General features: G+C 48.3%; 1 protein-coding gene across 1 annotated transcript in view; it reads right to left on the minus strand.

The window, feature by feature from the left end:
- The window catches only part of LOC147106682 (sperm-specific sodium:proton exchanger-like), a 504,645-nt gene that overhangs the window by 47,617 nt on the left and 433,467 nt on the right, over window positions 1–23,561 (minus strand). The window contains exons 26-27 of the mRNA XM_086008503.1: window positions 17,549–17,610; window positions 6,704–6,820 (exon numbers count right to left, since the gene is read on the minus strand). Of these exons, the coding sequence (XP_085864629.1) occupies window positions 6,704–6,820; window positions 17,549–17,610 (179 nt within the window). The remainder of the gene's footprint in view (window positions 1–6,703; window positions 6,821–17,548; window positions 17,611–23,561) is intronic.

Here is a 23,561-nt window from a genome sequence, read left to right on the forward strand (position 1 = left end):
CCTTTGAAACTGGCATGGAGGTGGGTTGGGGGCGGGATGGGTTGATGCCCTCCCAATTTCGGGATTTTAACCCCCCACACGCCTCCAATCCCAATGAAAATCCTGCCCTATGACTGCAAAATTTTGTAAAGTTGGTTTTCCCCATTTGTTTAAATCTTTCCCAGTATTCTCTAATTACTTTTTTTATATTTTTTATTTGTTATTGGGATGTGGATAAGGCTACGTTTATTGCTCGTTCCTAGTTACCCTGACAATGTGCTGGTGGCCCTTCTCCTTGAAACACTGCAGTTCTCTTGGTAATGTTGCTCCAACAGTGGTGTTAGGCAGGGAATTCCAGGATTCTGACCCAGCCAGGTAGGGAATTCCAGGATTCTGACCCAGCAACAATGAAGGAATGATGATGTATGCCCAAGTCAGAATTGGCATGTGACATTGTGACTTGGAGATGATGATGTTCTCATAATATTGCTGTTCTTCTTCTTGGAGGTAGCGGTCACAAGGGAAGGAGGTGTTCTTGATGTAACCTAGGTGAGCTACTGCAGTGCATCCTGTAGATCGTACGTACTACATTCACAGTGCGCTGCTGGTAGAGGGGGTATATATTGAAATAAAAACAAAAAATGCTGGAAATACTCAGCAGATCAGGCAGCATCTGTAGAGAGAGAAACAGAGTTAACGGGCTGGATTTTGTCAGTGTGGGCGGCCCTGGAAATTGCTGGGATCGAGGAGGATACCCAATTGGGGGACGGACAGACGGGCGCATCACAGCAAGCTGGTGACAGAATAGTTTGGAATCTCTCTCATTGACATAGCATGAGTCACTGATAATGATTCTGATGCTCTAACAGATTGACTTATGATCATCTGCAATATTCAATGTTCATGTAACCTTGGCCTCACATCTCCAACTCTTTCCTTTTACTCCCCCACAGAACCATCGAAAGCCCCCGTCCCCACTGTCCAGGAGGAATAGCCTGAGCCTCCAGACGCCTCAGAGGAAGCTGCAACCTCTGAGGGCGCAGCATCAGCAGAATTCACCGCACCCAGCACCAGCGCAGACACTCACACCTCGGTGGGACATTCACGAGATAGATTACTGTTGTCACCTGGTGTATCACAGCTCACAAGTGAGCATCAGCAGATGGTGGAGACAGGGACAGCAGTGGAGAGTCCTCATAGGAGGGCGCAGGACTCTGCCAGCTAGGCTCCACTGCATGTCGACCCTGTGCCTACGGGTCCATCCAGAGGAAGAGCAGTGCTGGAACTCCAGGAACAGGTGCAGGAGTCTCTGGCAGGTTTTGTCTCCAGGGTTGCTGCGAGTGTGGAGCGAATGGAGGAGTCCATCGCGAACATGAGCAGAGCCTTTGTGGAGGCGTTGGCGCATGAACGCATCACCACGGAAATGATGGCAACTTACGTGGAAAGGATGGCTAGCTCCATGGTAAGGCTGGCTACCGTAGAGAGGATGGCTACGGTAGAGGAGAGGATGGCTATGTCCATGGAGGAGCTTAGTCGCCAGGGTATGGAAAACATGGTCACTGTTCAGAATAGAATGACATCTCTTGAGGAGCGATAGTCAGCTATTGAGCCAACAAACCAGACCTTCATGCAAGTCCTCTGGAGTAGGACTTCCAGTGCAGAAACGGGTCCTCATGGCCCCCCTGCAGTGCAGCAAGGTGCTGTCCAGCCACTTGCTAGCTTTGAAGTGGGGCTGACCCATGAGAGGGATGTTGGTGGCAGAGAACAAGGAAGTGGGGGCTTCTCTCCAAGCGCTCACACGACCATGCCACAGCAAAGCCCTCGGTCAGAGCCCCACCAGAGTCCTCACCCAACTGAGATGGGTGTCTCAGCCCCTGCACAGCCGCAGGAGCAGCAGACTGTTAGTGAGCCCGCGCAGGTTCGCCACCCCAAAGGACGCCCGTCAAAGGCGTCAAGACAGGAGCAGCAAGAGAGTGAGCAAGGGGCCTCCACATCTGCTGAAGCCACAGGGGAAGCACAACATAGGAGCACGCGTAAGAGGAAGATAAAGCACAAGGGTAGTCACTTGGGTGCCGTGTTGTTTTGTTTTTGGACCAGCCATCATTGTGATTGTATTATAAAGTGTTTTGATGGCAAACTGTTGAAGTTGTGGCCTGTGTCATTTCGTAAATGGGACTTTCACATTGAGGGCTTAGGGTGCCTTGCGATTATCAGAATGGTGGTCAGAGTGATAGGGTTCCGCAGGTTCTTCTCCATTGTCGATGCTCTGGTAAGAAGGAGCGAGATTAAAGTGTTTGATTGTGCAGGCTATGCAAATCTGGCCAGGATGAGTGCGTCCCTTGCATTCCGGGCAGCAATGTTGTCGCGCGCTGACGCCTTCTGGTCTGTGCATCTTCAGGTGGGTGACTAGCAGCTTGGCGCTCCTGTTGATGTTCCTGCTGTTGGTGCTGCTGTTGCTCATGGTTCTGCTGCTGCTGTGCGTCCGAATCTGATGTCCAGGAGAAAAGAAATTAAATGGTCGCCATGCTTTTGATATATGCCTCAGTTGAGGAAGCGCTTAGTCAAGGTGGGGAGAGGGGTTTCCCAGGAGGTCAAACTGGAGATGGGTGTCAGGCTCCAAACTTCCACAACACCGAGTATGCCTGCTAAAAGTTCCCCCAGACCTGAAATAATAAAGTTCTGCCACCTGCAAATGATCATCGGTGAAAACTCCTTTGTAATGGTGGAGCTGCAGCTGTTCGTAAGCAATCCACTTGTGAGGCCGCCAGCATTACCTGGCGTGTTCCAGAGGAGGCGTGTAGGATGGGGGGAATGTCTAAAAATCAGAAAGGCCTCTCAAAATGGGATAATAGAGGCTATTAAGTGGTTCTTAAGGGCCTATCCCGCCTCTTGGAGGCGGGATAGAAAGGGGGTCAGAAAACACGCATTTGAGAAAATTGCTTGGAGGCGGGATGGAGACAGGATCGGGCCCGCCCGCCATTTTTGGCGATTTTAACAACTCGCACGCCTCCAATTCCGCCTCCTCGGGCCTGGCAAAATCGAGCCCACAGTTTCAGGTCAATGACCCTTTGTCAGAACTAGAAAAAGTTGTAGATGTAAAAGGTTTTTAAGCAAGTGTAGGGGCAGGGATAGGGGGGAGGAGAGGAAAGAACAAAAGGGTGATAGGATGGAAGGGAGGAGAGATTAAGAGACAAAAGGGATGATGGTGCAAGGCAAAAGGAGATGGTAATGGGTCAAGTTAAGAAACAAAAGATGAGTCAAGATGAGGTGTAAATGGGAATGGCAGAATCATCAACAGCTGCCATGTGAAAAAAAGATAGGGGCAGAGATTATGGTCTGAAATTGTTGAACTCTATGTTGAGATCAGAAGGCTGTAGAGTGCCTAATCGAAAGATGAGGTGCTGTTCCTTGAGCTTACGTTGAGCTTCATTGGAACAGTGCAAGAGGCCGAGGACGGTGAGGTCAGAGTGGGAGTGGAGCGGGGAATTAAAGTGACAGGCGACCGGAAGCTCAGGGTCAACCTTACGGACTGAACGGAGGTGTTCTGCAAAGCGGTCACCCAATCTGTGTTTGGTCTCCCCAATATAGAGGAGACCGCATTGTGAGCAGCGAATACACTAAATTGCAAGAAGCACAAGTAAATCGCTGTTTCACCTGGAAGGAATGTTTGGGGCCCTGGACAGTGGGAAGGGAGGAGGTGAAAGGGCAGGTGTTGCATCTCCTGTGGGAAGGTGCCGGGCGAAGGGGAAGGGGTGTTGGAGGCGATAGAGGAATGGACTAAGGTGTCGTGGAGGGAGCGGTCCCTTCGGATTGCTGAAGGAGGAGGTGAGGGGAAGATGTGTTTGGTGGTGGGATCACGCTGGAGGTGGCGGAAAATGGTGGAGGATGATCAGTTGAATGTGGAGGTTGGTGGAGTGAAAGGTGAGGACAAGGGGAACCCTATTGTGGTTCGGGGAGGGAGGGGAAGGGGTGAGAGCAAAAGTGCGGGAAATAGAACGGACACGGTCAAGGGCTGTGTCAACCACGGTAGAGGGGAATCTTCGGTTGAGGAAAAAGGAAGACACGTTGGAAGCACTGGTATGGAAGGTGGCATCGTCTGAGCAGATGCGGCGGAGACGGAGAGACTGGGAGAATGCAATAGAGTCCTTACAGAAAGCGGGGTGGGAGGAAGTGTAGTCCAGGTAGCTGTGGGAGTCAGTGGGCTTATAGTGATTGTCAATAGCCTATCCCCAGAGATGGAGACAGAGAAGTCGAGGAAGGGAAGAGTCGGAGATGAACCATGTGAAGGTGAGGGAAGGGTGGAAATTGGAACCAAAGTGAATGAAATTTTCTAGTTCATGGTGAGAGCAGGAAATGGCACCGATAGTCATCAATGTACCAGAAAAAGAGGTGAAGGAGGGGATCTGAGTAGGACTGGAACAAAGAATGTTCCACATATCCCATGAAAAGGCAGGACCCATGCGGGTTCCCATTAGCAACACCTTTATACGCCTGTCACTTTAATTCTCTGCTCCACTCCCATTCTGACCTCTCCGTCCTGTTCCAATGAAGCTCAACGTTTATATTGAGTCCAGTGGTAGCAGCACCAAAAAAAATGAACTTTGTTCTGGAGCTTCTTGAGTGTTATTGTGATTGCATCAATTCAAGCAAGTGGTTTGTATTCCAATGCACTCCTCATTTGAGCCTTCAAAGAAACAGTTACATTTATATAGTGCCTATTATGACCTCAGGATGTCCCAAAGTACTGTTACAGCAATGAAGTAATTTTCTGAAGTGTAGTTATTGTAATGTAGGAAATACAGCAGCCACTATGCACACAGCAAGGTCCCACAAACAGCAATGTGATAATGACCAGAGGATTTGTTTTTTACTTATGTTGATTGAGGGATAAACATTGGCCAGGACATCAGAAGAACTCCTCTGCTCTTCGAATGTGATCTTTTATGTCTAGCTGAAAGAGCAGGCAGGGCCTCAGTTTAATGTCTCATTAGAAAGACGGCATCTCCAAGAGGGCAATACTCCTTCAGCACGGCACAGGAATAGCAGCCTAGATTTTTTGCTCAAGTTCCTGAAGTGGGACTTGAACCTACAATCTTCTGACTCAGAGGTGAGAGTGCTACCACTGAGCCACAGCAGACATGGTTTGAAGAGGTTTAAAAACTCTGAGGGGTGAGAATGTGAGCCACTCATCACAGAGTACCCAGCCTCTGTCCTGTTCTTGTAGCCATGATGTTGATATGGCTGGTCCAGTGCATCCTCTGGTCAATGGTGACTCCCAGGATGTTGATAGTTGGGGACTTGGTGATGGTGATGCCATTGAAGGTCATGGGGAGGTGGCTGGGCTTTCTTTTGTATGAGATGGTCATTACCAGGCACTTATGTGGCATGAATGTTACCTGCCACTTGTCAGCCTAAGTCAGGATATTATCTAAGTCCTGTTGCAGGTTGGAATGGGCTACTTCATTATCAAAGGAGTTGTGAATGAAGCTGAACACTGTAAAATCATCAGCAAACCGCCCCACTCCTAACCTAATAACAGAGGGACATTAAAGAAGCATCTGAAGATGGTTGGGCCGAGGGCACTTCCGTGTGATACTTCCACAATGATGTCCTGAGGCTGTGATGACTGGCCGCTGACAACCACAACCATCTTCCTTTGTGTCAGCTTCAACTCCAGCCATTGGAGAGTTTCCGTTTGACCCCAACTGACTTCAACTTTGCTAGAGCTCCTTGGTGTCATATTTGATCGAATGCTGCCTTAATGTCAAGGGCTAATTTACTGTAGAGGACATTGCAGCTGAGTTAGATCCTATTCTCATCCAATGAGCACAGGCACATAATTTCCAGCAGGGGTTACTGGCCAATGAGCAGGAGCTGTGGCTGATTTTTCTTTCCCTAGCACAAGGGTTCTGAGGTCAGTTGTAGCCCCCAGTTGCCACGCCAGCTAACTCAGCACAAACTGGGAATATAAGTTGGTACTTCTAGCCCATGTAGGTCAGTTGTTACATGTTGTATGTATGAACTCAAGCAGCAGGAAACCCTTGGAAAATATAATCTAAACACTCCTAATATAGGCAGACCTTTCTTATTTATTTTATGCCTGGGATGTGGGCGCGTCGCTGGCAAGGTCAGCATTTATTGCCCATCCCTAATTACCCTTGCGAAGGTGGTGGTGAGCCACCTTTTTGAACCACTGCAGTCGGTGTGGTGAAGGTACTCCCACAGTGCTATTAGGGAGGGAGTTCCAGGATTTTGACCCAGTGACGATGAAGGAACGGCGATATATTTCCAAGTCAGGATGGTGTGTGACTTGGAGGGGAACTTCCAGGTGGTGGTGTTTCTCATGCACTAAGTAAAAAAGAGGTTTAAAAGGTGAAAATGTTTTTATTTTTCATTTTTGCAACACATGTAGAGAGCAGTGCAGTTACTTAACATAAAGCATTTAGAAAGACTTATATATAGTATAAGTACACAGGCTTCAAACAAATAAATAAACCACTTTTACAGACACTGACTCCACTGTATCACCACACGAAGATAAAATTAACAAAAATTTGTCTCTGTAAACAACTAAATGTTTGTTTATATAATAAATAAGAATATAAACTTTTTATTACTCAATTGTTCATTTTTAGGCACATTGTGAGACAATAATATAATTAAATGGCATAAGAATGAACTCATAATACAGAATCAGAATGAAAAAACCTTTCTTCAGTCAAAGTAACTTTTTCACATTAGCAATTGATGTGGAATTTTGGAGACGGCCATCCATCCGGGTAGCAGTCAGAGAGCGAAACAGCATTGACGCTGGTGCCGTCAACGTGTTAACTGTTCCTTCCTAGTGGGATTAGAAAAACATATTTATAGCTGAGTTATATGCTCACCCTATCTTTCAATTTATCTTGTGCAACAAATAGGATAGTATTAAAGTGGGATATCTTGTAAATGTGCTCCTTTAATCTAGGCTGACACGTCTGTGCTGAGGGAGTGCTGTATTGTCATCTTTTGGATGAAGCATTAAATCAAGGCCCTGTCTGACTGATTAGTGTTATGGGATCTTTTAAGCCCATCTGAACAAAGAGCAGGGAATTCTCCCAGTGTCCTCGCCAACATTTATCCCTCAATCAACACCAGCAAAACAGATTAACCGGTTACTTATCTCATTTGTTATTTGTGGGATTGTGCTGTGTGCAAATTTGCTACTACTTTTGCTTACATAACAGTGAATACACTTCAAAAGTAATTCATTGGTTGTGAACTTCCTTGTAACTAAGATTGCATTAAACAAGATTATTTACTTTCAGGAATAATAGTCCTAAGCATTTGAATTTAATTACCTTTCATGTAGAATAGATAATGCAATAGGGTAATCAACCTGGATTGATACCATTTCAGGAGTGAAGACTGCCACTTCAGGTGCTCCAAAGGCTGCACTGATAAAGCTAGAGGTCCACAAACGACAGTCTACAGGCCACTTGCAGCTATGAGCTTTTGGACTCTAGGGGAATCAAGGGATATGGAGATCGGGCGGGAAAGTGGAGTTGAGGTCAATGATCAGCCATGATTTTATTGAATGGCGGAGCACGCTCGCGGGGCCTTATGGCCTACTCCTGCTCCTATTTCTTATGTTCTTTGGCCATCTGGCTGCTGAACCCAAGGCAACTCACTTGTATTTCTGCTTATATTGCACGGGCTGTGTGGAATGCATGCGCCCAAAGTCTGAATGTCCTTTGCACATAAAGAAATAAAACCATGAAAAAAGAAAGGGAAAAACAGACTCTCCCAAATATACCCATCACCGTGGAGAATGGGGAAGGGGTCATATGTGTATACGCCCTCTGATGAACTCGTCCCTTATGTGATTTAGTTCCCAGGAAAATACAAAAACTGCTATCAAATACAAAAGACGCATCGAACATTGCTCCAGTGTAAACTTGATGTAGAAAAGTGCAAAGCCTCACAAGTGAACTTCCAGCAGGAGTCAATAGTGCTGGAATTTTCTGTACCTGGGCGGGTCGAGTGCGGGCGATCGCCATGGCAGATCACGACCCCATTCCTGATTCCATGCCGCTCCTCAGAGCGACTTTTCATTAATGGGGCCTACTAAGGCCGCCATGCGCGTTTCCCAGCCCAATTAAATTGTGCGAGTCTGATGATGTCAGCAACGACGCGTTTTCAGCCAGGATATTTAAAGGAGCCATGGCCACATTGCATTGGCAGGTTCATCTAGGAGTGTGCAGACAGCACACCACACAATTGGACTGCTGCAAAGAGTGCCAAATATGACTGCACTGAGACAGAAGGCTGCACCCAGGCTCTCCGATGATTCCCTCCACGTGCTTGTGGAGGGAGTAAGAGCAAGCAGGGAGCTCCTCTTCCCTTCTAATGGGTGGAGGAGACCTCCCCAGGAGATCAAAAGAGCCTGGCTCCAAATAACATAAACAGCAGGGTTGTGGTCAGGAGGACCTAGGTGCAGTGCCGGTAACGTTTCAATCATCTCATTAGATCAGGAAAGGTGAGTACAAAGCCACACTCAACTTCATCCTGCTGTGCCTCTCATCACATCCCCATCACTCTGCCTTCCCAACCCTACTCCTGCACATCCTTACACCATCTTACCTTGCACGTCCACCCATTCCTCTCTATTTACATCATCACATCCCCATCTGACTAACCACCCCTCACACTTACCCTCATCCTAATCCAATCATACCAACTAACAACACACAAGGAGGCCACTTGGCTTTGGCACCCCACTCCATCATAGATAGATACATAGATACATAGAAGATAGGAGCAGGAGTAGGCCATTCGGCCCTTCGTGCCTGCTCCGCCATTTAATGAGATCATGGCTGATCCTTTAATTCAGTATCCCGTCCCCGCCTTCTCTCCGTAACCCTTAACCCCTTTTGCCCGTAGAAATATATCTAATTCCCTCTTAAATATATTTAATGAGCTGGCGTACACTGCCCTCTGTGGCAATGAGTTCCACAGGTTCACCACTCTCTGAGTGAAGAAATTCCCCCTCATCTCTGTCCTAAATGGTTTAGCCCTTATCCTTAAATTATGTCCTCTAGTTCTGTTCTCACCCGCCAAGGGAAACATTCCTTCTGCATCCAGTCTGTCTAGACCTGTCAGAATTTTATACACTTCTATGAGGTCCCCTCTCAATCTTCTAAACTCCAGTGTGTACATCCCTAAACTACATAGTCTCTCCTCATAGGTCATTCCCGCCATTCCTGGTATCAGCCTGGTGAATCGCCGCTGCACCCCCTCCATGGCAAGAACATCCTTCCTCAGATGAGGCGACCAAAACTGTACACAGTACTCGAGGTGTGGTCTCACCAGTGCCCTGTACAGCTGCAGCAAGGTATCCCTGTTCCTGTATTCTAACCCTTTTGCTATGAAGGCCAGCATACCGTTTGCCTTCTTGACCGCCTGTTGCACCTGCATGCTCGCCTTCAGTGACTGGTGTACAAGAACACCCAGGTCTCTCTGTACTTCCCCCTCTCCCAATCTATTGCCATTTAAATAATAATTTGCCCTCCCGTTCCTGCACCCAAGGTGGATAACTTCGCACTTGTCCACATTATAGTGCATCTGCCATTTATCCGCCCAATCGCCCAGTCTGTCCAAATCGCTCTGGAGCTTCCTGGTCTCTTCCTCTGAGCCCACCCCACCTCCTAGTTTAGTGTCGTCTGCAAATTTGGAAATGCTGCATCCGACTCCCTGATCCAGGTCATTAATGTAAATTGTGAACAGCTGGGGGCCCAGGACAGATCCCTGTGGTACCCCACTTGTTACTGCCTGCCATTCAGAAAATGAGCCGTTTATTCCAACTCTCTGTTTTCTATCTGACAGCCAGTTCCCTATCCACGCCAAAACTTTCCCCTTTATCCCATGAGCCTCAATTTTCCATGCTAATCTTTTATGTGGGACCTTATCGAAGGCCTTTTGGAAGTCCAGGTACACCACACCTACTGGCTCTCCCCCATCTATTCTACCAGTTACTCCCTCAAAAAATTCCAATAGATTAGTCAAGCACGATTTACCCTTTGTAAATCCATGTTGACTCTGTCCTATCCTGTCCCCATTTGCTAAGTGCTCCGCTATTTCATCCTTAATGATGGACTCCAGCATTTTGCCCACAACTGATGTAAGGCTTACAGGTCTGTAATTACCTGCTTTTTCCCTACCCCCCTTTTTGAATAGTGGGGTAACGTTAGCTACCCTCCAATCCATCGGCACTGTTCCCGAGTCTAATGAATTCTGAAAAATCATCCTTAGTGCATCCGCTATCATAGTCTCCCTCTAAAGATGTAACCCACCCATTCCATCCCTCTCACTCAACCTTCTCTTCTTTCTTTCCTTGCAGGAAAAGAGAGCCCACAATAAGAAAGAGGGGGAGAGAACAAAAGGTGGAACGCCATCCTTGGCGACCCTAACATCAGCAGAGGAGGTTGCCTTGGAAGTTTCTGGAGTCGGCAAGCAGCTGGAGGTGGGAGACGGAGAGATGGGGACATCTCAGCAACCTGGTGACAGAATTACATATCATACAGCAAAATGGCATACATCAGTCACTCATATGGGGTCTGATATCAGCAGTCACTGAATGGTCATCATGTGCATAATGGTATCTGTACCCATTCTTCATATGACATATCTAACTCATCTCTTTACTCTCCCACAGGTCCATCAAGAGCCCCCCTACTGTCCAGGAGGAAGAGAAAGACGACTCCTCAGAGGAGCCTCCAGCCTCTGATGGCGCACAATCACCAGACATAAGTGCACCCAGCACCAGCGCAGATACGCCCATCTCGGTGGTTCCCACGTGAGATAGTGTTGTCACTTGGTGTCTCACAACTCACATGTGAGAAAGAGCAGATGGTGGAGACAGGGACAGCAGTGGAGACTCCTCGTCAGAGGGCGCAGGACGCTCCCAGCTCTGCTCAGCTGTATGCAGATACTGAGCCTCAGGGGCCACCCAGAAAGAGGGTGTTCCTGGAGGTGCAGCAAGAAGTGAGTGATGGGTTTTGCAAGCGCGATGTCTGAAAATCTGCAGAGAATGGAGGAGTCCATCTCCAACATGAGCACCACCGTGTCGCAGGCGATCGTAAGCTCTTCCATGGATAGGATGGCCACCTGCATGGAGCAGCTAATGCACCACTCTGGAGCACATGGTCTCTATGGAGAATTTATGGCAGACGCTCATAGACCTCCTCTCTAGGAGGGATGTCAACGTAGACGTGGGTCCTCATGGCCCCACTGTGGTGCAGCAAGGTGCTCTCCAGCTCCTTGCGAACAGGGAAGTGCCGGTGGCCCATGAGAGGGATGATGGTGAGAGCAGACATGCAAGTGGGGGCTCCTCTCAAAGTGCTCACACTTCTCCCCCGTTGCCACCCCCTCAGTCAGAGCCCCAGATGCCTCCTCAGATCGCGATGGCCGAGTCTGCCCCTGTATGGTCGCAGGAGGAGCAGACTTTGGCAGGGCCATCAGAGACTCCAAAACCCAGAGGTCAAAAGCGTCTAAGCAGTCACAGCAGGGAAGTGAGCAGGCTGCCTCTACCTCTGCTGAAGCCACAGGGGTAGCACCTTGTAGAAGCACACATAAGAGAAAAATTCACAAGGGTAGCCACTTGGGTGTTTTGTTAAATACTTGTGTCACACATAAAAATCTTTATTTTCACCACTTTCATGGACAAATTTGTGTGCACCTTTGGAAGTGGCTTAGTGAATGGTGAGACGTAATGTAACCTCCAGCAATGGTGGTCAGTGTGAAAGGAATGGCTTGGTCATTGTCGGGATGCTTTATGGTGCTGCTGTGGAGTGGTGCCAACCTGGCGCACTATGTGGCAGCCATATGGGAGTAATGCATAAAGTTAAGTAAATCTGGCCATGATGAGCCCATCCCTGGAATCCTGGGCCGCAATGTGCTCGGGTGCTGCTGAGATCTGGACCGCAGCTTTCTCCTGCTCCTCCTCCTCCTCCCCAGAAGAGACTGCGCTCAGTGCCTTGCTCCTCATGCACTGCTAATCCTCGCTGCTGCACGATTCTGGAGACCCTGGCTGGTGCGTACTGAAGGGCTCCTCCAGATCTGTCACGGCATCTGAAGTGCATTTTCACCATCCCTATTGCCTGCTCTATGACACATCTGGTGGAAATGTGGCTTTCATTATATCTCTCCTCAGCCTCAGTACTTGGCCTCCTCAAAGGTGTTGTGAGTCATGTCTTCAGTGGATACTCCTTGTCTCCAAGCAGCCAGCCAGAAAGTCTGTTTGGAGGAGCAAAGAGCTGAGGGAGGCTGGACTGGCGCAGGACGAAAGAGCCATGGCACCTGCCAGGGTTTTTTGGCACACACATGCATGATGATCTTCCTATGGGTGCAGACGAGCTGCACATTGAGGAAGTGGAAGCCCTGGCGGTTCACACTCCTGGGTTATGATGGGGTGCCCTGATGGCCACGTGTGCAGTCGATGATGCCCTGCCCCCGTGGGAAGCCAGCCAGAGCGGCAAAGCCGAGTGTCCGCTCAGTAACACAGGCTTCATCAGTGGCAAAGTTGATATAATTAGCTGACTTGTCAAACAGGGCATCGGTGACCTGTGTGATGCATCTGTGGGCGGCCGTCTGCGAGATGCCGCAAATGTCTGCTGCAGTTCCTTGGAAGGAGCCTGAGGCGAAGAAGTTGAGGGCGCTGGTGACTTTGACAGCCCGTGGTAAGGCGTGTCCACCTGCTCCTCTGGGCTGCAGGTCTTGCTCCAGCAATGTTCAAATGTCTGCGACAACCTGGTGCGATAGTCTGAGCCTCCTTTGGCACTGCTGCTCCATCGTGTTGAGGAAGCTCATCCTCTGCCTGTATATCCTGTGTTGGGGGTATCGCCTCCGGTGTGGTGCAGCCCTGCGCTGATGCCCTCTGTCCTGTGCAGCATCAGGTGGTTGAGGAGAAGGTTGGTGGTGTGCCTGGTGCTGCTAGTGTTGGGGCTCATCGTGGTCCGATTCTGAGGACCAAGGTGAGACAATATAGATGGCATCCATGCTGATGGAATAGATGGCAGGTCAAGTAGAGATGATGGAAGCAATCTATCAATGATGTGATAGATTCTAACAATGAGGTGACACTGGATGGTGACTTTGCTGGAAACACTTGCAGCCTCTAGAAAGCTAAATCTGTGCTGGCAATACAGTCAGCAACAGCTTCTGCCTGAGGAAAGTGATCAGCTGTGAGGTGGGAGTTTTTATTGTACTTTCCATGCTGTGCACTAATCAGCTGGATCAATGGCCACTCAACTTCCGCCTCACAGACGTGGTTCCCGAGCTGCGTGATTCCCGTGGTTATCCAGTGAAATTTGAAAGGTAGGGTTAAAAAGACTCTTAAGGGTCTGACAAGTACCTAGTAATGATTTAAATTAGCTTGCCCGCCTCTGCCGGTCGGGTCGCTGCTGCACCAGCAAACGCGCCTGAAGGAAAGGCATGTGGGGGCCGGATGATGACGTGTTCCCGACTCTCTGCAAGATTTTTCAAATTTCCCACCCGACCCGCTCCAATCGCGCATGCACAGACCCCAGAAAATTCCGGCCTAGATTAGTGATCAGGATCCCCAGACAATTTTCCCTTCGAGAAGCTGGAGCAGTGAGGTTAATTGGAGTGGCTCTACCACTGTCCTGGCCGCTTTCAGCTAAATTGCCACAGACCAGGGAATCAAACCTGAAACCTGGTACATATGACTTAGCTACTCATTGGATAAACTCATTCAGCCATTGAGGGGAGCACTGTAAACACTCTTCTGGTTACTGAATCCAGCTGAAATCTATGGTCTCGATATTTATGGGGAGCTGGGAAGGGTGAGCGTGAGGCCGAAAATGGCCGAAGAACCCAACAAGCCTGGATACTCGGAGGTCCTGCCGATCTTAACGGCAGAATCTCATTAACATCTTGTAGCTCCGCCTCCCACCCGGCTGCCTGCTAAATGGATAGCCTGGCTGGCGGGCGGGAGGGGACATGCAGAAGGAGGCCGCAACCAGGGCCCTGGCAATCAGGAGGGAGGAGGAGGTCAGCAATCGGGAGGTGGGGAGGAGGTCAGCAATCGGGAGGGGGGGAGGAGGTCAGCAATCGGGAGGGGGAGGAGGTCAGCAATCAGGAGGGGGAGGAGGTCAGTAATCAGGAGGGGGAGGAGGTCAGTAATCGGGAGGGCTGGAGGTGGGAGGTCAGTAATCAGGAGGGGGAGGAGGTCAGCAATTGGGAGAGGGAGGAGGTCAGTAATCAGGAGGGGGAGGAGGTCAGTAATCGGGAGGGGGAGGAGGTCAGTAATCGGGAGGGGGAGGAGGTCAGTAATCGGGAGGGGGAGGAGGTCAGTAATCGGGAGGGGGAGGAGGTCAGTAATCGGGAGGGGGAGGAGGTCAGTAATCGGGAGGGGGAGGAGGTCAGTAATCGGGAGGGGGAGGAGGTCAGTAATCGGGAGGGGGAGGAGGTCAGTAATCGGGAGGGTGGAGGTCAGTAATCGGGAGGGGGAGGAGGTCAGTAATCGGGAGGGGGAGGAGGTCAGTAATCGGGAGGGGGAGGAGGTCAGTAATCAGGAGGGGGGAGGAGGTCAGTAATCGGGAGGGGGAGAGGTCAGTAATCGGGAGGGGAAGGAGGTCAGTAATCGGGAGAGGGAGGAGGTCAGTAATCAGGAGGGGGAGGAGGTCAGTAATCGGGAGGGGGAGGAGGTCAGTAATCGGGAGGGGGAGGAGGTCAGTAATCGGGAGGGGGAGGAGGTCAGTAATCGGGAGGGGGAGGAGGTCAGTAATCGGGAGGGGAAGGAGGTCAGTAATCGGGAGAGGGAGGAGGTCAGTAATCAGGAGGGGGAAGGAGGTCAGTAATCAGGAGGGGGAGGAGGTCAGTAATCAGGAGGGGGAGGAGGTCAGTAATCGGGAGGGGGAGGAGGTCAGTAATCGGGGGGGGGGAGGAGGTCAGTAATCAGGAGGGGAAGGAGGTCAGTAATCGGGAGAGGGAGGAGGTCAGTAATCAGGAGGGGGAAGGAGGTCAGTAATCGGGAGGGGGAGGAGGTCAGTAATCGGGAGGGGGAGGAGGTCAGTAATCGGGAGGGGGAGGAGGTCAGTAATCGGGAGGGGGAGGAGGTCAGTAATCGGGAGGGGGAGGTCAGTAATCGGGAGGGGGAGGAGGTCAGTAATCGGGAGGGGGAGGAGGTCAGTAATCGGGAGAGGGAGGAGGTCAGTAATCAGGAGGGGGAAGGAGGTCAGTAATCGGGAGGGGGAGGAGGTCAGTAATCGGGAGGGGGAGGAGGTCAGTAATCGGGAGGGGGAGGAGGTCAGTAATCGGGAGGGGGAGGAGGTCAGTAATCGGGAGGGGGAGGAGGTCAGTAATCGGGAGGGGGAGGAGGTCAGTAATCGGGAGGGGGAGGAGGTCAGTAATCGGGAGGGGGAGGAGGTCAGTAATCGGGAGAGGGAGGAGGTCAGTAATCGGGAGGGGGAGGAGGTCAGTAATCGGGAGGGGGAGGAGGTCAGTAATCGGGAGGGGGAGGAGGTCAGTAATCGGGAGGGGGAGGAGGTCAGTAATCGGGAGGGGGAGGAGGTCAGTAATCGGGAGGGGGAGGAGGTCAGTAATCGGGAGGGGGAGGAGGTCAGTAATCGGGAGGGGGAGGAGGTCAGTAATCGGGAGGGGGAGGAGGTCAGTAATCGGGAGGGGGAGGAGGTCAGTAATCGGGAGGGGGAGGAGGTCAGTAATCGGGAGGGGGAGGAGGTCAGTAATCGGGAGGGGGAGGAGGTCAGTAATCGGGAGGGGGAGGAGGTCAGTAATCGGGAGGGGGAGGAGGTCAGTAATCGGGAGGGGGAGGAGGTCAGTAATCGGGAGGGGGAGGAGGTCAGTAATCGGGAGAGGGAGGAGGACAGTAATCGGGAGAGGGAGGAGGTCAGTAATCGGGAGGGGGAGGAGGTCAGTAATCGGGAGGGGGAGGAGGTCAGTAATCGGGAGGGGGAGGAGGTCAGTAATCAGGAGGGGGAGGAGGTCAGCAATTGGGAGGGGGGAGGTCAGTAATCAGGAGGGGGTGGAGGTCGGCAATCGGGAGGGGGAGGTCAGCAATCGGGAGGGGGAGGTCAGCAATCGGGAGAGGGAGGAGGTCGGCAATCAGAAAGGGAGAGAGGCCTGCATTCGGGAGGGCTGGGGGAGGCTGAAAACTTCCTTGAGTGGCCTGGGGGGAGCACTCCTGCTTGTCCTGGCCCACAAAGAGCGCTGAAACAGTTACTTACCTTGGGTAGCCGGCAGCTCCCGCTTCCGTTTCACTGCCGAGTTTCATGAACTCGGGAAACCCATGCAAGCAGCAGTTAACTTCAAATCGGGGTCCCAATTGAACTGTAGGGGCTGGATTTTCATTTAGGAGGCGGGACTACAACTTTCGGGGTTGTAGTCCCGCCCTCCATCAAGTTTTAGCCAACCCATGCGATTTTGACTTGATTGACCTTGTTGAGCCCGCCCAGCAGGCAAATTAAGGGCCACCCGGCAACAGGTGACGTCACAGATTGATATTTCACCTGTCAAGACCTTTTGACAGATGAAATATCAGCATTTGAGAGCTGTTTGAAGCTGTCAAACACTGACAATCTGTACTCTAAGTTAATTCCTTCCTCTCAGGATGATTTAGAGATTTCTCTGGAACAGAAAGCTGAATGCTGCAATTTTTGACAGCTCACGGCCATTCTGCTTTCTGTGCCGGTGAGATGAGGGACTCCCGAGAACTGAAGGAAGGAAGGCTGTAAAGGTAAGTAAAACTTCTTTAAACACTTTAAACACACCAAACACACTTACCTCTGCACTCATCACTCACCTGAACACCGGACATCTTGACCCCTCCAAGCCCTTCAGCTCGACGGCCCGCCTCGCTAACTTGCCGTGGTTTGGAGCTGTTGGGAATCCCACACTTCAAGAATGAAAATAGGGATTAGGCTAAAAACTGCCTGTTAACTACCTGTTAACAGGCAGTTAATTGGCACTAATCCTCTTCCCGTCTCGGGGAGGTGGGTCCCAGTGCAGGTCGGGTATCTGCCTCCTTTGAAACTGGCATGGAGGCGAGTTGGGGGCGGGATGGGTTCGTGCCCCCCGATTTCAAGATTTTAACCCCCCACACGCCTCCAATCCCGCCTCCACGGCTCAATGAAAATCCTGCCCTAGGAGTCCAATTTAAATATGTTAATAAGCATCCTCTCTCTCCCAAAATCCGTTGCCGTTAAAATGCCGGCTATCGCGTGCATGGCAGGTTGGGGTTGCATTTCACTTATTTCACTTTTTAACTTCTCCCCCCGACCCTCTCCTGCCCATCCTGGTGGGGTGTGGGTGAGTTTACTATCAAGACCTATATGTCTAGCATCAATACTACTATAACGCTGCTGTGAGGTTAATGAAATAAACCTTCCAGCTGGAGTTTTCCACTTCTGAGCTTGCCAACCCATGATTTTCCATTAAAATGAATGGGAGGGAATGCAGAAGTAAAAATGCTAGCCCACATGCCAAGTAAAGGCAAGTAAAGCCAAGTGGTTCCTTGTCCAAGTAAAGTTTAGTTTTGTGTCCGAGACTGTACCATGTTGTAGAGATCCACTTGACTCGCACTGTGGCCAGCTTGAAAACGACCTCCCTTTGCTACTGAAACAGAATTAAAGAAAAAACAAAATTAAAATTACCTCAACCCCTTGGGACCTTGTGCTTTCCCATGAAAATTTGCACTAAACCATTACTTTAAATTTGCAATTTTCCGGCGTGTTAACGGTAACCCAGCAAGCATCTGCAGCATGCTCCATCCTAATACACAGAAAAGCGATCACGGCCCTGTGGCAAAATCAAACCCATTGATGCAGTGGATAAAAAAAGCAGTATGCAGTAACAGCGCTGCCTTTCCTGGAATCACCCCCAAGGCCATCCACAACCCCAAGCACTCAGTAAAGCTCATTCACTACTACAACCCACCATGTATATTATATCTTGTACATTGATTGTATGCAAATATGTTGTGAACAAAGAACAATTGCAACAACATTAATAAACCCACAAGATTGATGGGCGGGGAAGCCAATTTGCTATGCGCACTTACTGAAAAAATGTATTTTATATATTTAACCCAATAGATATTATTTTTTAAGTTAATGTTTATTGAATTATTTCTATTTACTGACTTTAGTTTGTTATTTTTACTTAATATGTTTTGAAATTTTCTTTCTGTTCTACTCCCTGAAACTATTGTAATTGTAAATCAGAGTTCAGATGAATAATTACTTAAAAAAATGCGTAGCTCTTTCTGGCCACCATCAGACAGGGAGAGAAGGATTAGGATTGTCAATGTTATGGAAGGATGGTGCAGAAGGGAGGGCTTCAAATTCCTGGGACACTGGTGCCAGGGAAAGCTGTACAGACAGAATGACCTTCACCTAAACTGGAGAGGCACTCGTGTCCTTGCGGAAAGGGTAAATAGGGCAGCGGGGAAAGATTTAAACTAGTTACGTGGTAGGAGGGGAAAATCCATCCAGTAAGCCAAAACGTGTGAGAAAAAGACCACAGGAACAGGAGTATGGCCAATCTGTATCTTAATTCCATTTACCTGTCTTGGCTCCATATCCTTTTTATACCCTTGTCTAGCAAAAATCTATCAATCTCAGATTTAAAATTATGAATTGAGCTAGCATCTACTGCTTTTTGTGGGAGAGAGTTCTACGCCGACCACCCTTTGCATGAAGAAATGTTTCCTAACTTCTCTCCTGAATGGCCTGACTCAGATTTTAAGGTCATGTTCCCTTGTCCTAGAGTCCCCCACCAGCGGAAAATGTTTCTCTCTATCTACCCTCTCAATTCCTTTCAAAATCCTAAAAACCTCATTCAAATCGCCCCTTAGCCTTCTATATTCCAGGAAATACTAGCCTAGTTTATGTAATCTCTTCTCATAATTTAACTCTTGGAGCCCTTGTAACATTCCGGTGAATCTGCGCTGCACTCCTTCCAAGGCCAATACAGTATCCTTTCTAAGGTGTGGTGCACAGAACTGTACAGAGTACTCCAGATATGGTCCAACCAGGGCTTTGTATAGTTGTAGCAAAACTTCTTCCCCTTAATATTGTAGCCTTGAGTTATAAAGTCTAACATTCCATTAGCCTTTTTGTACCTGACTACAGTACTACATTTTAGTAATCTGTGTACATGGACCCTAAAATCTCTTCGGACCTCCCTTGTTCTTAACTTTTCACTATTTAAATAATACCCGGATCGATCGTTTTTCGGTCCAAAATGGATGACCTCACTCTTACCTGCATTGAAATCCATCTGCCGGAGTTTTGTCCAATCACTCAATCTGTCAATGTCTCTTTGTAATTTTATGCTCCCGTCTACTGTTATTATACTATATCTTTGTGTCATCGGCAAACTTGGATATACGGCTCTCTATTATGTTACCTAAGTCATTGATAAATACAGTGAATAGTTGCGGCCCCAGCACAGATCCTGTAGGACACCACTAGTCATTTCCTTCCAATTCTTAACCAATCTCCTAACCAGGCCAATAATTTGCCTTCATTTCCATGAGCTTTAATTTTAGCCAACGGTCTCTTATGTGGAACCTTATCGAATGTCTTCCGATATCCATATAAACTACATCCATCGACATTTCCTAGTATATTACTTTAGTTACTTCCACAAAAAATTAGGTTCGTTAGACATAACATACGCTTTACAAATCCATTTTGGCTCTCTCTAATCAGCTCAAATTTCTCTAAGTGCTCAGACACTCTGTCCTTAACAATAGATTCCAATAACTTCCCCAGAACAGGTGTTAGACTAACAGGTCTATAATTTGATAGCAAAATACTGCAGATGCTGGAAATCCGAAATAACAACAGAAAACGCTGGAAAAACTCAGCAGGCCAGGCAACATCCGTGGAGAGAGAAACAGAGTTAACGTTTCAGGTCAAAACCCTTCTTCAGAACTGAGAAAAAAGCAGGAAATGAAACAGATTAAAAAGCAAGTTTAGGGGCTGGGAAATGGGGAATGGGATGAAAGAACAAAAGGGAAGTTCTGTGAGAGGTGAAGAGACATTAAGAGATATTCAAGGCGAGACGAGATGGTGATAGGACAGGTAAAGAGACAAAGGATGGCTCTAGATGAAGTGTGAAGTACGCTGGCAGAATGAAAGACAGCTGCCATGTGGGAGAGAGAAAAAAGGAAAAGGCAGAAACCAAAAGTGTGGATAAAAAATATATAAAAATATAATAGGGGCCGAGGTTATGATCTGAAATTGTTGAACTCGTTGTGTATGTACCTTTAAGAGAGAACTGTTTTACAGCTCCTGTATACTGTAGTACCGGCAGTGACCACACCTGTATATAAAGCCGGAGCAGGCTTCTGTACTTCAGTCGTGAGACTACTCTACTCTAGTAAACACCTGTTGATTGTTAAGTTACAGCCTCCGTGTAGTTCTTGGGGAAACATCCTATTTAAAGAATCACGGATCTAACAGTTATGATCTGAAATTGTTGAACTCGATATTGAGTCCGGAAGGCTGTAAAGTGCCTAATCGGAAGATGAGGTGCTGTTCCTCAAGCTTACGCTGAGCTTCCGTGGAACAATGCGCCGCGGACGGTGAGGTCCGAGTGGGAATGGAGCGGTGAATTGAAATGACAGGCGACCGGAAGCTCGGGGTTACCCTTATGGACTGAACGGAGGTGTTCCGCAAAGCGGTCACCCAATCTGCGTTTGGTCTCCCCAATGTAGAGGACACCACATCGTGAGCAGCGAATACAGTATACTAGATTGCAAGAAGTACAAGTAAATCGCTGTTTCACCTGGAAGGGGTGTTTGGGGCCCTGAACAGTGGGAAGGTATAAGGGCAGGTGTTGCATCTCCTGCACTTGCACGGGAAGGTGCCGGGCAAAGGGGAAGGGGTGCTGGGGGTGATAGAGAAGTGGACTAGGGTGTCTTGGAGGGAGCGGTCCCTACGGAATGCTGAAAGGGGCGGGTAGGGGAAGATGCATTTGGTGGTGGGATCACGTTGGAGGTGGCGGAAATGGCAGAGGATGATCCGTTGAATGTGGAGGCTGGTGGGGTGAAAGGTGAGGACAAGGGGAACCATATCGTGGTTCCGGGAGGGAGGGGTAGGGGTGAGGGCAGTTGTGCGGGAGATAGAACGGACACGGTCGAGGGCCGTGTCAACCACGGTAGAGGGGAATCCTCGGTTGAGGAAAAAGGAAGACATGTCAGAAGCACTGGTGTGGAAGGTGGCATCGTCGGAGCAGATGCGGCGGAGATGGAGAAACTGGGAGAATGGAATAGAATCCTTACAGGAGGCGGGGTGGGAGGAAGTGTAGTCCAGGTAGCTGTGAGAGTCAGTGGGCTTGTAGTGAATGTTGGTCAATAACCTCAGAGATGGAGACGGAGAAGTCGAGGAAGGGAAGGGAAGAGTCAGAGATGGACCATGTGAAGGTGAGGGAAGGGTGAAAATTGGAGGCACAGTGAATGAAATTGTCTAGTTCAGGGCGAGAGCAGGAAACGGCACCGATACAGTCATCAATGTACCGGAAAAAGAGGTGAGCGAGGGGATCCGAGTAGGACTGGAACAAAGAGTGTTCCACATATCCCACGAAAAGGCAGGCATAGCTAGGACACATGCGGGTACCCATAGCAACACCTTTAATTTGGAGGAAATGAGTGGAGTCAAAGGAGAAGTTGTTCAATGTGAGAACAAGTTCAGCCAGGCGGCGGGGGGTGGTGGTGGATGGGGACTGGTTGGGCCTCTGTTCAAGGAAGAATCTTTGTTTCTATAATTTCCTGGTTTCTCTCTCTCACCTTTTTTAAATAATGGGAGTTACATTTGCAATTTTCCAATCTAAAGGGACAATTCCTGAATCTGCAGAGCTTTGGAAGATTATAACTAAAGCATCTGCAATTTCCTCACCTACTTCCTTTAAAATCCTGGGGTGGAAACCATCAGATCCTGGGGATTTGTCAGTCTTTAGTGTCATTATTTTTCTAATACTGTTTTCTTGCTTACGTTAACTTTAGTGCGTCCCAGTCCTTGATTCATTATTAATTTCCCAGGAATGTCAGGTATATTATCGTGTTCCTCTACTGTGATGACTAATACAAATTAATTATCCAACAAGTCTGCCATTTTGTTATTTTCATTTGCAATTTTACCCCCATCTGTTTTCAGAAAGCCCACATTACCCTTGACTACCCTTTTTCTTCTAATTACAAAAACTTTTTGTGTTAATCTTGATAACCCTCGCAAGTTTCTTTTTGTATTCCTTTTTACAGCCCTTACTATCTTTTTTGTCTTCCTTTGCTGTTCTTTATATCTCTCCCAGTCCCCTGGACCTACACTATCCTTTGCACTTTTATATGCTCTTTCCTTTAGTTTTATGTTGTTTCTCATCCCTTTGGTTGACCATGGCTGTTTTATTTGATATGTAAAGCTCTTGCCGCTTAGGGGTATATACTTGTTCTGTATTCAGCTAAATACTTTTTTTTAAACACCTCCCACTGTTCATCTGTAGTTTTACTCGATAACAGTTTTGACCATTTTGCTGTCATCAGTCTCTGTCTCATTCCATTAAAGTTAGCCATACCAAAACGTAGAATCTTAGTTCCTTTTCAAATCTAACATTGAATTCGATCGTATTATGATCATTGTTAGATAAATGTTCCCTTACTGTTAGATTATTAACTAAGTCTGGCTGATTACTCATTACTAAATCTAGTATGGCCTGTCCTCTTGTTGAAGAACATACTGCTCCAGAAAACTATCTTGAAAGCACACAAAAAATTCACTACCTTGCTTACTTCAGCTACATTGCTTTTCCTGAGCTATATGAAAATTAAAGTCTTCCATTAAAACAACTTTGCTTTTGCTACATGCCTCTCTAATCTCTGAATGAATACATTCAGCCACTTCATTGCTGCTATCAGAAGGCCTGTAGACAACTCCCGTTCTATAGCGGGGAATTCCTAACACGATCTGAGAAAAACAAATCAGAATATTTTCTTAATGGCAAGAGACTAGGAGCTGTGGAGGAGCAAAGGGATTAAGTACAGACATACAAAAAGTAAAAGTTCAGAGAGATGGGTTTCCACAAAGCCTGCCCATCATGGATCTGTTGGATCAAAATCTAGGCTCTACTGTCTTGTTCTTCTCTAGCGTGGAGATGAAGGATCAGCTAAAACTATTAAGGTACTGCAGAGGCAATGTTAGGGTTTATTCATTTTGCCAGCCAATAGATAGACATAACAACAGAAAATGCTGGAAAAACTCAGCAGGTCAGGCAACATCCGTGGAGAGAAATTTGAGTTGACGTTTCGGGTCGAACCCTTCTTCAAAACTGGAAAGAAAAGAAAATAGATCGAAGGCAGGGCTGCGATCGGACAAAAGAAGTAAAAGAAGTAAAAGAGACAATAAAAGGTATTCGAAGCTAGACGAGATGGTAATAGGCCCTGCCTTCAATCTATTTTCTTTTCTTTCCAGTTTTGAAGAAGGGTTCGACCCGAAACATCAACTCAAATTTCTCTCCACGGATGTTGCCTGACCTGCTGAGTTTTTCCAGCATTTTCTGTTGTTATT

Source organism: Somniosus microcephalus, chromosome 15 (assembly GCF_052327205.1).
Source record: "Somniosus microcephalus isolate GS21.2 chromosome 15, FLI_Smic_1.0, whole genome shotgun sequence".
Classification (NCBI taxonomy): domain Eukaryota; kingdom Metazoa; phylum Chordata; class Chondrichthyes; order Squaliformes; family Somniosidae; genus Somniosus; species Somniosus microcephalus.